Source organism: Pocillopora damicornis, chromosome 5 (genome assembly GCF_964200805.1).
Source record: "Pocillopora damicornis chromosome 5, jaPocDami1.2, whole genome shotgun sequence".
Classification (NCBI taxonomy): domain Eukaryota; kingdom Metazoa; phylum Cnidaria; class Anthozoa; order Scleractinia; family Pocilloporidae; genus Pocillopora; species Pocillopora damicornis.
The window spans coordinates 23,769,851-23,784,351 of record NC_142674.1 but is presented as its reverse complement, the minus strand read 5'-3'; the positions used below and the strand labels follow the sequence as shown (position 1 = coordinate 23,784,351).

The window sequence follows — 14,501 nt, the reverse complement described above, 5'->3', positions numbered from 1 at the left end:
TGATGCGCGGAGGTCACCATACATCTGCTTGAACCAGTAGAAGTTGGATGTGGAGAGCATTTCAAAATTTTTTTCCCATTCTTGCCGATGTACCAAATATTTGCACTTTCAACGAAGGGCTTAGAACAGGTTGAATTTTTGTAACCGAAAAAGCCGAGACTGCTGACCAAACGAAGCATTCAGCAAGAAAGTTCTTATTTTCAAAAGAATATAATCGTTCGTCTCATGATGTGGATCGCGACGTTTCCCCTGCATGCTGCGAGTCTTTTTTCAGGCGATGCGGTTCACTGAATACGCGTCATCTATATGCTATCAGTAAAGCTCAGCTGTGATTGGATCGTATTCCACGGCTGTGACTGGTGCATTTTCGGATCAGGTTCAGCTGCAGTCCGTTGCCACACGGCTCTCCTGATGATTGGGTTTTTGATCGTCGGCATCCAGGCTTCTGATATTTCAAATTCACTGTTCCTGTTAATATTTTTAGGGCGAAGTCTTACGTGAATTGCCTCTTTCACCCTGCGTGTGTTGAAATGGGGGTCACGATCAATATACTTTACTCCGCTCCAGAGCGGGCAATGTCCGGTTCTCATTATTATTATCGTAAGCTCTTCGGCGGGAGCGTTTTTTTGCCTGCGGTGAAGTCTGAGGCCTAAAGCAACAAGAGCAAGGTCTGCTCTGAGCGCCAGACCCCCAGCAGCCTTTCCCCGTCTCGTCTCAAATCTTTCCGCGGGTAAAACTGCGCTAATAATGATAATGAAGGTCTATTCGCATGATATTCAACGTGAAATAAAATCGTTATCAGGTTGAATCGTAACAAGAAGCCTTCTCCGATGAAGAGGAGCATTTAACGGCCAGGGCGTGAGTAGCAAGTGGGTCATCATTGAAGTCTTACAGCGAGTTTACCCATGCTGTTTTGCAGTTAACTGCTGAACAGGCGGTGATAGGCGAGGAGAAATTGGCACGAAGAGCGAGTCACGTGCTCTCCTGCTGCGCTTCCCGCCGCTCGCCTGAAAAAAGCCTGAAATGACATTCATTCTGTACAATAACCTTACGAAGTATGAATTTCATTAGATTGAACGAGAATGCTAATTTACTACTTTGCGTGGTGTAGGAAAAGAAAACGCCGAAGGGTGTACAAGGTCTCGGGTAAAAAACAAAAATAAAACGAACACAAATCTCAAACGATCTTAAACCAATATAGCTTTTTTTTCGGAGTCGGAGATATTGATACGATTTTTCGGTTTACAAGCACTTTTATTTAATTAAAATGTTGGCTGAAGTCAAATTTCGAGGGGATGGCAGGTGTGAAAACTTTTTGCAATCATTTATTGTGTTTGTTTAAGGAGAGGCATTAATCGACCTCAAGTCCGACAATTTAAAAATATTGCATGTCACATAAAAGTGGGAATGAAAAAGACACGAAAGAAAAAGAAGACTTTGAATTGGACTGAAGCACATGAATAGAGGCTCTGTGTGCCGATCATGCGTTTACTGCATATTCAATTCTATACACCAAAACGTAGTGTCATTTCCAGAACAGCATAAATTTCCATCAGATCGAGAAATGCATATGCATGTACTTCCAACACATTAAGATGACTGACAGCTTTAGAATGTCATGAAACCTTTGTAATTGGTTTATTTTTAGACGTAGAAATAAAAACGACGAATTGCATATGCACAATAAAATTAACGCGAGAAGTATTGGACCACGGCTTTGGACGTTAAGTTCAAAGAGCTTTGTACCTTCCTGCAAAATTTCTAAGAACATAAATTTACTGACAGGGTGAGAGCGTCATTCTAAACCCTCTGGCAATTAGCGGAAAGTGTCAAAAATTGCGTAAACGGAAACGGTAAAGTAGTCAAGGACTGAATAACAGGTGTTTGTGGTACAGAAGTAATGAGAGAAAACAGCCACTTACAAACAAGCGAACTGTAGTTGGCTGCAAAGTTAATGTACATTTTGGGCTTAAAGACGTCCCCTAAAGACGACCAAAATTTGAGCACCGGAGACTTTTCGCAACGAAGATTGAGGATTCCATCTCAAGTATAGCCCAAGTCAAATTCAGACATGTGTGAGTAAATTTTAAGTTAAATTTGTTCAAAGATCGTCCTCTATGAGTCAACTTGTAGCGGGTAGTAGAACATGGTTTAGAAGCCATCTGGAGAGAAAACAGTTACAAATCTCGATTACGTCGCAAAAAAATTGGAATCTTGCTTCTTACTTAAGAGACAAATTCACAATTCGGAGCAAGTTGTTTCTCCTACAAGAATTTAAACAAAAACAAGCCATTTTGTTTAAAGAGCCTGCGATACGCCATTTTGGAAAACATGATGTCAACTGGTTGCCAGTGAGTGATCTTCAATAATAGCGGCAAAAGCAACTACGTTTAGCTGTACTAAAATGTTATATAAAATGAAGAAGAAAAATATAAATTTTGGAATACTGCGCAATTATTAGATGAGGTTGAGCAGGATATCATGAAATATCAATGTCAGGGTCTGAGTTATCAACTGTAGCCGAAGACTGAGGCTGATAACACAGATAAGAGGTATGATAATTTACGATATCATGCCACAACCGAATTTAATAGTTGTTTTATTATACAATTTTTAACAATCTGCAAAACTGAAGAGCTTTCTATCTGAGTTTGCAAAAGTTTGAGAAATCTTAAGTGTAAGGGGCTTGAAGACTAGGTAGACTTTGAACCCAGTATCGGCAATACCTGCTGCAGATATTGGGTTATCATGTCAACTTCACGCGCTATGTATATTGACTAAATGCTCGACCAATCAGAATTTTCATGGTAAGTGTAATGTAAAATAAAGAAATTTACTGGTTACCCGAAAAAACTCCCCGAGGGTCAAACTGGCAGGTGACCACATTGAATTAAGAGGGTCTAAATGGAATTACTCGATAGCCGTTAAACGGTCAAACATTAAGCCGATAGGCGTAAAAATTGACAAATTTTAACCGTTCGTCGTAAAAAGAATGTAACAGTTAAAAAAATGTCTGGTGATCACAATGGAGATATATCAACCGTTAGCCGTAAAAAAGCCGTCACCTCTTTCAATTTAAATATTTACGGTTAATGGTAATGTTATGGTTAATTAACCATTTCAACGAACTACCCTACAGCGATGTCAAGTGTAGACCAGTTCATATGATTGCGCCGTGTAAAAAGAAGGCGAAAGCTGATTTACTTGTTGCAATTGCATTTCATTTTTCCTAGACATTTGAACTGCTCACAGGTTGTACGAGGGCAAGTGTGATCCAGAAGAGAGGCCCTAAACACCCTAACGTGAATATGCATATTCTCCATACTGTTTTCTATACATTTTGCAAGGTGCTGGCAAGGAGAATTTACCTAACAATCAAGAGCTTCTTTAGTTGGTGATCAGTTCCTTTATTCTCCTGACCTTAATGTGTGATTCAGCAGCAACGCTGTAAGGAGAAATTGGACGGTAGTTTCTCTCAGGGATTTAAGGGTGTTTTCGTATAAAGGGTGGAATAGATTCATTTAATACTGTATTTATTTCATTCGCAACCATTTTTGATAACTCTTTAATTTGAGCTGTGTTTAATTTGCTGCTTCTAGGTCATGATAAAAGTCATTTCTTTGTAGCTGCTTTCGTCTGCACCATTTACATCACGTGTATTGATCATGGTGAGTCATATTAGAGCTTAACTCTCGAACCCAGATCCTACTGAGTAACCGCTACTGAAATGTAGTATTTTACCACCGCTCAGCTGTGGAAGGTCTGGGTACAACACTGATAAGAACTACAAGCCGCTTTTCAACCATTCAAGTTGTCCGAACCAAACTGAGAGCATAGTAATTTCGATGGCTAATCAGACCAAACGTTAACACACCACTCGGGAGCCGGTAATGAGAAATGAATCAATTGAAGTAATACCGAGGGCATTATAAAACGCGAGTAACCCGGATGAACAAAGTGCCTGAAACGCGGGAAAACGCATGGGATCAACACACGATTGGTTTAAATTTTTTGTCGGGAGGATGGTGCAAGTTCTCTGGTCCAATCATAGAGCTAGAAGTGGAGGAAACAGATAAAATTCTCGGATTACTTTCTGTGCTCGTTGAAAACTGCCCTTTGGTGGAAGTTACATAGTAAATGATAGAAGGCTGACGCGAAGGCAGAACAACTTTTGAAGCTGATTTAAAAATATTAAAACTCTGCCTTTGTTCTGCTTTTTCTCGTCTATTTCAGGTGTGGAAGGCGATTGCGAACGTTCGGATGAATACATCGAACCCCAAAATTGCACGGGAATTGAGATCTCAACGCGCTCAGTATGGACAGGAATTCAGTGCTTGGACGAGTGTATCCGCCTTCCACACTGCGACAAATTCATTTTTAACGGGACAGAAAAGGAAAACTGTAAACTTTTGAGCACTGATGGCATATCCTCTGCTCCCGGTGTTCGAAACTTACGGAATATATCCGGCGCATGCTCACCAACGAGTATGAACGTGAGTAAATACTAGTTAGCATCGATTATACTGTTATTATACTTACAATTGTACAGTTTTAGCTTGTCGAATCAAAGGCTAGGGGAAACGAGGAAGAGTATTCTGGTAAGGCGGGGTGTTAGAGTACACTTTTATCAAGCGCCATGATTCCGAGTTCAGTGTTTTTCCACTCAATATTTTAAAAGAGGAGACACAAGCACTGCTAAAAACGCCAAAACTTTTGACCAAAAAAAAGGGTTGCAAAGATAGACAAAAAAACAAGACTTCTTCCAAACCCTTTAAAGCGCCATGAGGAGGAGAGAACCTGAGAGCGTGAGGTTGAAAATGTGTGCTGGCAAACCTTCAAGTAAGCTAAACGAAAAGCGCTGGCGGTGGAGAGGGAGAGGGGGGAGGGGTAAGCTGGGATAGACCTAGTCTCGTACTCAGACCTTTCACGGTCAAGCGGATTCAGTTACAATCACACGGTAAGATCTAGGTACGAGAAAAGGATGGGTCGTTTAATGACAAAAAAACTGGGATAGGCTGTGTTAGGATGGGCTTTAATTGTATTTCTTGGATTTCAGATTGTGAAAGATTTTCTTTTGGGAACCAAGTACTGCCCGTATCCACTATCTTGGAAGTCAAACAATCCAAGCTAAGGAAGTTCCTAGTTTGATGAATTTAATTAACGTTTTAAATAACAAACAAAAAACAAAACAAAGCAAATTTAATCTTAAACAGTGCAGCCGAGTATAGAGTGAAACTCAAACTTCTCATCAAGTTTCCTGCTTTCGAGAGGTGCTCACTGACTACAGGGAAATTTTAACGTAAATGTCAAAGTAGGATAAATAATGGTAATTGAACTGAGTGGAGTGCAATTTGCATAGGTAATCACATGATTTCGAGTGCAATTTGGAATAAATAAGCACGAGTAAATGTTTTTACAGATTAACAAAATTGCACGAGCCCGTAGGGCGAGTGCAATTTGTGGTCTTTGAAAAAATTAACAAGTGCTTATTTATTCCAAATTGCACGAGAAAAATCATGTGATTACGTGTTAATAATATACATGGAAAAATACGAGATGACTTATCATAATTAAACATAAGTAAAGCGCGCGCATCAAGTGCAAAAAATAATTTATTCAAACCGTGCGTTCGGTCAAAACAACCGCGTAGGATCAAAACAATAATAGGCAATGATATCTTCACATCTTTAAGGTGCAAGAAAGTTCAAAGTCCGACTAAACAGTTCAAGGAATTGTTCAGTCTGTGTCCGAAGCACTTTCGATGAAATGGAATTATAGTTTCCGAGGTTTAACAATGACTGTTTTTAATTTCGGCGTTGGATCGCTCCAGCAAAGTGTTAAGCTGGGTCGGCTCGTAATTTTCGATTTCCTTGGCAATTCCCTTCTCTAAACACCACTTTTTCCAAACTGACAACCAAAAAGCAGTGCTCTTTATAGTGTTTTCGTTGTTTAAGCTGTTTTTCAGCTGCGGCGGCGAAAAAAAACCTACTTAAAACGCCAGCCATTGTTTCACTCGCAAATTTTCAAACTTTGTCGCGACATCCAAGGCTCGCATTTGATTGGTTATCTGTGAGTTTCTTTGATAATTGACCAATCACAATGTCTGATTTGTTTCTGTCTTTGCACTGAATTAACCCTCTTCTGCACTGAATTAACTCTCTTCTGCACTGAATTACCTGAAAACTGCATTTATCTTAACCAATCAGAACTGAGTAATTTTTCCATGTATATTATTAGGGCTGAAATCATACACGTGATTTCAAAATTGAACGAGCGCGCAGCGCGAGTTCAATTTGAAATCACAAGTATGATTTCAGACCAAAATTGCACAACACGAGGTTCAATTACCACTTTATTACATCCATATTGAAATCGCCCAAGTACAGGACTTGGTCAGTTCAAATATTTTATTACTACAATACTGAGCCAGTTTGAAATTAAATTCATCCATTTTTTGGGAGGAAAAAATAAGAGTTTTGGAAACAAAAGTTGCAAAATTTGCCACATGATACTTCATGTCTTTCATCTTCCTGTAATTTGATCGGTTACTTTAAACAAGCCTTGAAGTCTGATTGGTAGTTTTGTTTTTAGTGTAGCCTCCTCATTGGCTGGAAAAAAGATGCGATTTAAAGCAAAGAATGGTGCAATTCGTGAATAAATCGCACCAATTAGAGCCAATCAGATTACAGGGACCACCAGTGCTTTCAAAACGGGTGTAATAAAGTATGTAAATATCTCCGCTAGGGTAGAGTATCACTCGCTGGAACAGATGAAAAATGTCATGATATATAACGATTAAAGGTTCATTAGAACAAATTGGAAAAGTGTCGATGTTTAAATTTTCCTCTGTGTACCTTTTTAGGATATAACTCAAATGGTTGCCGCTCAACAGTATTTATTGTTTTTGCTGCTCATAGCTGTCCTGAAAGGGATGATGCCAATCTCGTACTCGTACCCAGATTCCACCTTGTAACCAAAATGTAACCGCTTGGTAGTGGAAAGTCTGGGTACGAGACTAGGATAACGCAGATTATGGCAGCAAAAATGAAACGTCATATGGCTTCTTTGACCCTTTACCGACCCCCACGATTTGATTGTTAATTCTCCCCTCTAACTGCTGCACGTTTCCTTATAAATTGGTTACAAGAATTTGGAGTTAGATCAAACTAACAACTTCTGCCTGATAAGTTTGAGTATTCTCGTCATTAAGGGGTTAATGGTGGAGATAAAATTATTGTTTTCAGAAATATGCCTCTCCTTTGAAATGCCTTGCGACGTTAATGGTGGAGCCGAAAGATCACCATCCGGATTTAGATCGACTATTTCATCTCCTTGCCCTTTGCGCCGGGCGCGCAAAAACATGTGCAAAAATGAAGCGTTCTTACAAAAAGTCGGCGCTGAGTGAAGAGCGGCAGCTAACATTAAATTTACTGATGTGCTATTCCTTAAATGTCTATTAGTGCAATTATTTTCTGAGACCACCGTGAGAGGAAAAAAAAATTTTAATAACCTTGAGACAACATATGCTCTTTTCTCTGAGCAAATACGAAGAATTTCTTTTCCAAACAGGAATGACATTTCCAATGATTATTTGCCAAATTGTTCTTAACTTTTAACATGTGCATCACACTATAGATCTTTTTTCGGAGTTTTCTGCGCTATGAAAGCAATTACTTAACTCGATATTTACACAAAGGTGAACGCTTTTATGGCTCGTTGTATTAGCAGCTGCTGAAGACCACTCTCAGCCAATCACCAAAAAACTGATAGTGACAAGCTTATCATCTTTTGAAAGAGTAAACGTCAGCTCTCTAAACAAAACTGAAAGAAAAATTTCCTTTCAACAAATACTGCATATCAAGTCCATATTTTTCCAAAACTAACGAGTTTGGAAAAATTCTCAACAGACTGGAATTTTATGCTGCGATGCATTCAGGTCAGTTTGTTCTGATTTGTCCGTGTTACTAAAGGGCCAGAGAGCTTGAATACTGAATTTTTAAAATAAAATTTATCTTCTTGGAATTATGCCATAACATGCATAACCCCCAAAATAACGCAAGATAATGGAAGCCTTAACGATTGATTGTAGAAACCTGACTAAGATTAATAAATATAGTCATGTGCCACCGGAATCTCGGAGAAACAGGCTTCAAAGCTTAGATGAAAAGGTCTTCATGAGTTTCTTCCTTGACTGATCTTAAAATCTGATAGACTCGAGATAGAGACTCGAAAAGTAATACAGCGGCCACAAAAATTAATTACAAATTTATGACTATTTTCAGAGTCGAGCCTAAAACATAAATATGCCCGCGAGCATAAATTCCTTATTGTTTTATTGTAGATTGTAGTCTTCTGCTTGACTGCCACTACTTGAAAACACAAATCATCCTCGTCTGCCTTCTTCTGACTCTGAAACAAATCACGGCCATTGGTAAGCTACTCATCTTTGTCCAGATTTATCGCGGCCTGAACACAATGCCGAAGTAACTTATGAAATAGCGAATTTATGAGGGAGTTTAGACTTTGTCGGAAATATCAGCAATAGGCATTGATATCTTTTTCTGACGGGAAATTGTAGTTATCTCGCTCATTTGATCCGTAATCGTTTTCTGCCCAAGATAACCACGTCCTAGATTTCGCACCAATTTTCGCCTGCAGAGAGACACCGATGTGGTTCGTAAGAAGAAGCAACATGGCTTCACGGATTTTACCGCGATATAGCTGGTTGGGTTTCCTTACTCAAGGTTTTTCACAAATATCTTGTTGCAGACTGTTCGTACTCTGCAGTCCTGAAAGGCGATTTCTGTTTCGAGCCCGGTGACCATGTGACAGAAGAGGGATGCAGACGACTTAGCGAAGAGTGTTGCGTTCATATAAAAAACAAAGTAAAATTTAAATGCTTTAGAACCAAAGAAAAACAGCCCCATAAAGGTAACTATGGAACATGCTAGTTGAAAAGGCCATTACCCTGCCATCAACTGAAGGAAAATGAGTATTGATTAAAGATTCCCCCGCGAATCATCTACCCGTGGTAGATGATTTAAATTCTATGTCAGCATTGAACTCTGGACAATCGGTTCTAAAGGACTGACAACAAGTAGGATATGATTTTAAATTGCAATGATAGTAGTCTAGTCACTGTGGTCTACCCTCTTCCACGCTTTGTTGTGGGAATGAACCCGCCCGGGGTCGGCGGTTCAGCCCGTACATGGGACACGAAAGGAAGAATTTAGGAACTGGGCAAAATTAAATATAGGAAGTGCCCTTATCCCATATGACTTTGGAAACCTTGCATTTAAACAGGCAAGAAGCAATCGAACTAAATTAAAAAATGCTGAATTTGGAATTTCGCGTGCGATTTAAAAGGGCAAATATACGAAATAGAGCATATGCCTGACCAATCACCAAATCGTTTTGAAAAAAATACCTTCGCTCCTTTAATATTTCTTCCTTTCTTCAGGAGGCTGCAGCAAAGTTTCATTATTAGAAAGAAGACCACTTATGAACAAGTTTTTGGAAGGTAACGTTCTTCTGGAGTTCAGGGTTGTCTCTGAACTCCATTGCTGGGACCACTGCATACGGTATAACTATTGCAAAGCATACAATTATCATCAGACCAGTGACCCGTCGTTAGAAAACTGTCAGTTGTTAAAAAGTGATATTGGTCTGTTAAAAGCCAGAGAGGGTCACACATATTACGTTATACCCGAGCAAAACAAGGATTCACAGGTGAGGGAGTAGTCATTATTTGTTACGGGGGGGAGGGGTCGGAAGATCTTTTGGTTTTCAGGGGGAACAGAGTGGGGATCAGTCGTCGCCAACAGAGCATATAGGGAAACTAGGCCAATTTTCATTGCTACAGAGCCTTAGGGGGGGATAGGGTAAATTTTAGTGTGATACGAACCAATCCTCCTCTCCCCCTCCCCTCAGGCAATTAATAACAACGTACCGTTCCCTAAGTTTACTTTTCAACCTTTTCACTGTTTCAGGATCGTAAAATAATCATGATTATGATTTTTCATCATATAAATCCTTTAAGTTATATCTTATTTCTCAGAATTTGCTGGGAAGTACGTGTCGCTAAAGAATGCACCGAAATCCTCTCGAGATTCATACTGACAATGGACTTGACTGAAGGATTGACAACATAAGAGGACTTTAAGAAGTTAACGATGTGAAAACGCAACGCCTCTTTAAAGGGAAAGTTACGTGACATACATAGAAACGGCTGCGAAGGAGACTTCGATAAGGCGTGGAGCCTCAGGAACAAGCAAAAGATAACATGATTCGAGGAAGCTCGCCCAGACACGCATAAATTCTTTCTCTCAGAATGATTATCAAAAGACCAACTTAAATCCAAACATCCATATTTTCCTCTACAGGTAATAAAGAGATTTTCTAGGATCAGTATCAGTGTCTGGGTAACGGCCCACCTACCCCTCCCTTAACCCAACACTCACCCTAGCTTGTTATCAGTTGACTGTTGTTGGGTTAGGGTAGGGGTAGGTGGGCAGTTTCCCAGATACTGATATTAATCCATTTTCTATACCACAATTAATAAAGAAATTGATTTTCATTTTCGTGCTTTAAAAAAGCTTTTTCTTCATATTGCATGACAACATGGTTAGTCGATCAAACAGACTGTCACGCTTTCTCAGGACGTGATTGAAGTAAATTTTCCGATTGCAAAAAAAAATGCTATGATCTTCGAAGATAGCCTTGTTAAAGTAACTAATGAACCTGTTTGAGAGTCGTTTTCAGTATTCAGATTTAATATTAACTGGTTGCTCAGTTGTTTATTTGATATAACCAGCTGTTCGTGATTAGCATATTACGTACAATTAAATATTCAAAACAACAATCAATTACACCACTGAAAAACCGAAACGTTTTATTCGTCAGACGTGTCTATATTAACTAAAGCAGTTTTCATTTTTCATCATTTTTAAATGATACAAAATGCCCGAAAGATCGCTGAAGAATTGGTTTAAGCTCGCCTTTCACTTATTTGTGAGTGACCAGTGGGAGAAAGTCGAAGAAATCGTGCAGGATAATGATTCCACGTACAGATGGCTGAAGGAGCAGATCCTACGCGAGGTATGCAAAATTGAGGAAAACTCTTTCCGGAGTTTTCTCGGCTCCGCAGCGCTGAATATCCGCGACAGGTTGATCACCATAAAACACGTGAATCCAGGCGAAGAAATTTTCAGCAAAGTCAAATTTTGGCTGAACCAGCAGACAGGAAAATTTGTCTTAGAAGACAGTGACAACACGACGGAAGACAGAGTGATAGGATGCAAGATCGCTTTGCTCGAGGCTTCGTTCATCTACCTCGATGAGAGCGAGATGGTCGCGAATTTCTTTCGCCATTTGCTGAATAAGCTGCGAGGTATCGCCGGGGTTAATTCAGCCATTGAAGAGAAAAACAACCCTACAATTTTGGCCCAGGTCAAAGTCATTGACGATGCAGCGAAGGAGTACGTAAGAAGTATTGGGCAAGAACTTGGGGATTGGCCCGAATTTTATATCTCCGCCGAGGCCCTGCCGAGCGAGAAACCCGATTACGAGCCCCCAGCGATTTGGTGCTTCGGTGATTATGGCATGGCTGATGGTCAGATGTGCTACCCAGAGAAAGTAGCCATTGATAAAGAGGGGCAGTTCCTTGTGTTGGAAGAGCACACGATCGGAATGGGAGGCGTAGTGACCATCCAACGTATCCAGCTCTTTAACGCTAAAGGAAAATTTTTGAAATGTCTATTGAAGCGAGGCGAAGGAAAGGTCAATGGTATGACAGATTTCTGTCTCACCAAAGACGGAAACATTCTTGTGGCAGACGAAGACGAAAACGGCCACGGAAGGATTCAGATATTCGATTACGAAGGCAACAGGCTTGTGCAAATCATTCCGGAGGTCCATGACCCAGAAGTCCATCCCCACTTCGCGAGCGTTGCTATTGATTCCAATGGTAACATTATTGCTGGTGATTCCTCAAGCTATAGGATCTACATCCTGAGCGCTGCTGAAGGAAAGACCCTCTGCAAGTTTGGAAAGTTTGGTCGTGAAGAAGGCGAATTTCAGGCCATCAATCATGTCAGCTGTGACGATTCCGGTAAGATCTACGTGTCCGATTCAGCGCTGCACAGAATCCAAGTTTTCAGTGGTGCCGGTGACTACCTGAGTTTATTTGGTCCAAAGGGTACTCACTTGCGCTTCTTGCTGTTTGATGCTGCGAGGGGCGAGGTGTATGGCTCGGATTACAGAAATCACAAGGTGAAAGTATTCTCCATGGCTGGGGAGCCGCAGAGAGAGCATGGGAAATATGGCACCGCCCTACACGAGTGTTGGTTCCCGTTAGGACTGGCCCTGATGTCTGATGGGAGGATCGCGATAGCCGAGAGAGAGAACCACAGGATCACAGTGTTAAAAATTTAAGGTGAGCCAAAAGCTAAACGAATTCTCGATACAGATCCCATCCTCGATTAATATCATATTTGTACTTCAAGAGAAACGGATTGATGGTATAAAACCTACCTAGTCATAAATCTTTTTGCAGCTTAAATATAGCCGAGTATTTTGTAGGAATTTTTAGCGGGTAACTAGTTTGATTCCCAAGGAAAGTGATGTTTTAAACGTCCTGCGCTTGCGCCGACTAAAGACGTTTGCTGTTTCGTCGTACTCAACAGTATTTAAGTGAATATATATCATGCGTGTCATCTGCTACATGAAAAGCTGCGAGTTTGATCTCTATTTCATATGGAGGAATGGATCAAAAGTTTTGCATTCAGAAAGCAACGTCATCATTGATCGGTTTGACAATCTCAAACAGTCCAAATCGAAGCGTTTTTTCTTCATCTCTGTAAACAAAATGTGCACAGAATTGCAACTTTAAATTGAAACAGTTTTTATCGAGAAAATTCCTAATACAGTAACAATTTTTTTTACAAATTTTGTTGCTTTATCATATAATCTTATTTTCTTTGCAGATGACGGTTGAAAAGTTGATGGTGGGATGATTAAGGAAGAAGAGGGAGGATTATTGAAAATCTGTGAAAAATTTCATTCATTGAAAAAAATGATTCGAATCATCCTCATTTTTACTAGGTCTTTCTCAAAGACAGGTTAAATAGTTAGCAAAATATATTGAAGAATTGAGTAGTCTAATTTCTCGTTTGTGCAGGTTTAAAAAATACACTCATCTGATTAAACTGGTGTTAAATTGGTGGAACTGTTGTCTTTGCTTTCTTATTTTTTTTGGTCATTTTCCCCAGTTCTTATAACTATGAAACAGATCAATGAAAAAATTGAAATTGAAAATTAAAACCAAGCGCTAATTACTCGACAGAGCCTACGGTTTGTCTACGAAGGGTGGGGGAGGAGGTGGGGGGGGGGGTGATCAGAGCTGGCAATCCACTTTACCACAGGATGTCGATGGATGTTATCAGAGCGTAGTCTACGAACAGTTCTTCCTTTTAGGCGAAGACGTGTGTACTATTAAAAAAAGGTTAGAGGAAAAGACACAATTGATGTTAGCGTGTCGCGCTGAATTATCGTGTCCCTCAGACCCTCACTCCCATGGTAAAGCGCGACGTACTAACATCAATTATTTTTGGTGACTGATCTTTTTTCATTAGCACGACGGACTTGGCCAAAAGAAGGGACTACTCGTAGTCTTATTTGAGAGTACCGGGATAGTTTCATACACCCGTTGTGTGAGGAACACGACGGAAAATATTTAAATTCAGTTTTACTCGTCGAAGTGCATCATGGGGGAATATACATACGCCCCATGAAGGACTAAGTTGACTCAGGTATTAGTTTTAAATTCATTTTTTTATCTTTCTGTAATTCAGAGTGGAACTTGATTTACAACATTTCTGAAAGTTTTTCAATGGACAAAAATTCTCAGGAAAGCAACCATACGACGAAAATCAAATAGACGCCGTGATCCGGTACCAGGATCGCAGACATGAGTTGGATAATTGTTCACAGAATTTTTACCTTGATATCAACAGCTCAAAGACAAAAACCAATTATGAAATGGATTGCATCAAACTAACCTGTAGCGTTTTTTTTCTTTCTTTTTCTTTGTTCTATGGCTCCTCATTTCAAAGCGGTTTTATATCTGTATAAAAAAAATGCACGACCAGGAACCAATCAGAAAGTACATTCATTATCATTACTGAACAAAAGAGGGCGGGTGGCTTGTCTAATAACAGGAAGTCTATTGATTGTTTACTTATGACGAGAGGGCGTTGTCCCAATTTTCGAATAACAATTAAAAAGTCAAGAGCTTGAGAAAACATTTGAACTCAAAGCCAAATCACGTTTTATATGCAAAGTCCCATAAACCTACAAAAAAATGTATTCTTTGGAGCGAACTTAGTTGACAACCCGGGAAATCGACCCACGCTGGTTTTAAGCGATACAAATGGAGCGTGTTACGTGACGGTAAATTCGCTTTCTTTGTAAAGAGCTTACTTATCATTCAAGCAGATCTAAGT

At 39.8% G+C, this 14,501-nt stretch overlaps 3 protein-coding genes across 6 annotated transcripts; all 3 read left to right on the top strand.

The window, feature by feature from the left end:
- The first annotated feature begins 1,694 nt into the window (after positions 1-1,694).
- On the top strand, positions 1,695-6,825 carry LOC113680933 (uncharacterized). Of its 2 annotated transcripts, none has more exons than XM_089206525.1 (4): positions 1,695-2,075; positions 3,600-3,668; positions 4,234-4,493; positions 5,057-6,825. In XM_089206525.1, the coding sequence occupies exons 1-4, from the start codon at positions 2,072-2,074 to the stop codon at positions 5,129-5,131; spliced, it is 408 nt and encodes a 135-aa protein (XP_089062651.1). In that variant the 5' UTR covers positions 1,695-2,071; the 3' UTR covers positions 5,132-6,825. The 2 variants fall into 2 exon arrangements, with proteins under 2 accessions (XP_089062651.1, XP_089062652.1); XM_089206526.1 differs by having other exon boundaries at positions 1,697-2,075; positions 6,592-6,825.
- A 976-nt stretch (positions 6,826-7,801) lies between these two features.
- Positions 7,802-10,887, top strand: LOC113680951 (uncharacterized). Of its 3 annotated transcripts, XR_016186615.1 has the most exons (6): positions 7,802-7,936; positions 8,342-8,431; positions 8,770-8,931; positions 9,461-9,729; positions 10,058-10,382; positions 10,523-10,887. XR_016186615.1 is itself a non-coding variant. In XM_089206513.1 (5 exons), the coding sequence occupies exons 1-5, from the start codon at positions 7,927-7,929 to the stop codon at positions 10,149-10,151; spliced, it is 477 nt and encodes a 158-aa protein (XP_089062639.1). In that variant the 5' UTR covers positions 7,802-7,926; the 3' UTR covers positions 10,152-10,887. The 3 variants fall into 3 exon arrangements, 2 of the variants coding, with proteins under 2 accessions (XP_089062639.1, XP_027053806.2); XM_089206513.1 differs by having other exon boundaries at positions 9,461-9,581; positions 10,058-10,887; XM_027198005.2 differs by having other exon boundaries at positions 10,058-10,887.
- LOC113680950 (uncharacterized) lies at positions 10,870-13,225 on the top strand. The gene is made up of 2 exons (XM_027198003.2): positions 10,870-12,433; positions 12,984-13,225. Exon 1 carries the CDS (start codon positions 10,960-10,962, stop codon positions 12,430-12,432), a length of 1,473 nt encoding a protein of 490 aa, XP_027053804.2. The 5' UTR covers positions 10,870-10,959; the 3' UTR covers position 12,433; positions 12,984-13,225.
- Positions 13,226-14,501: the final 1,276 nt, after the last annotated feature.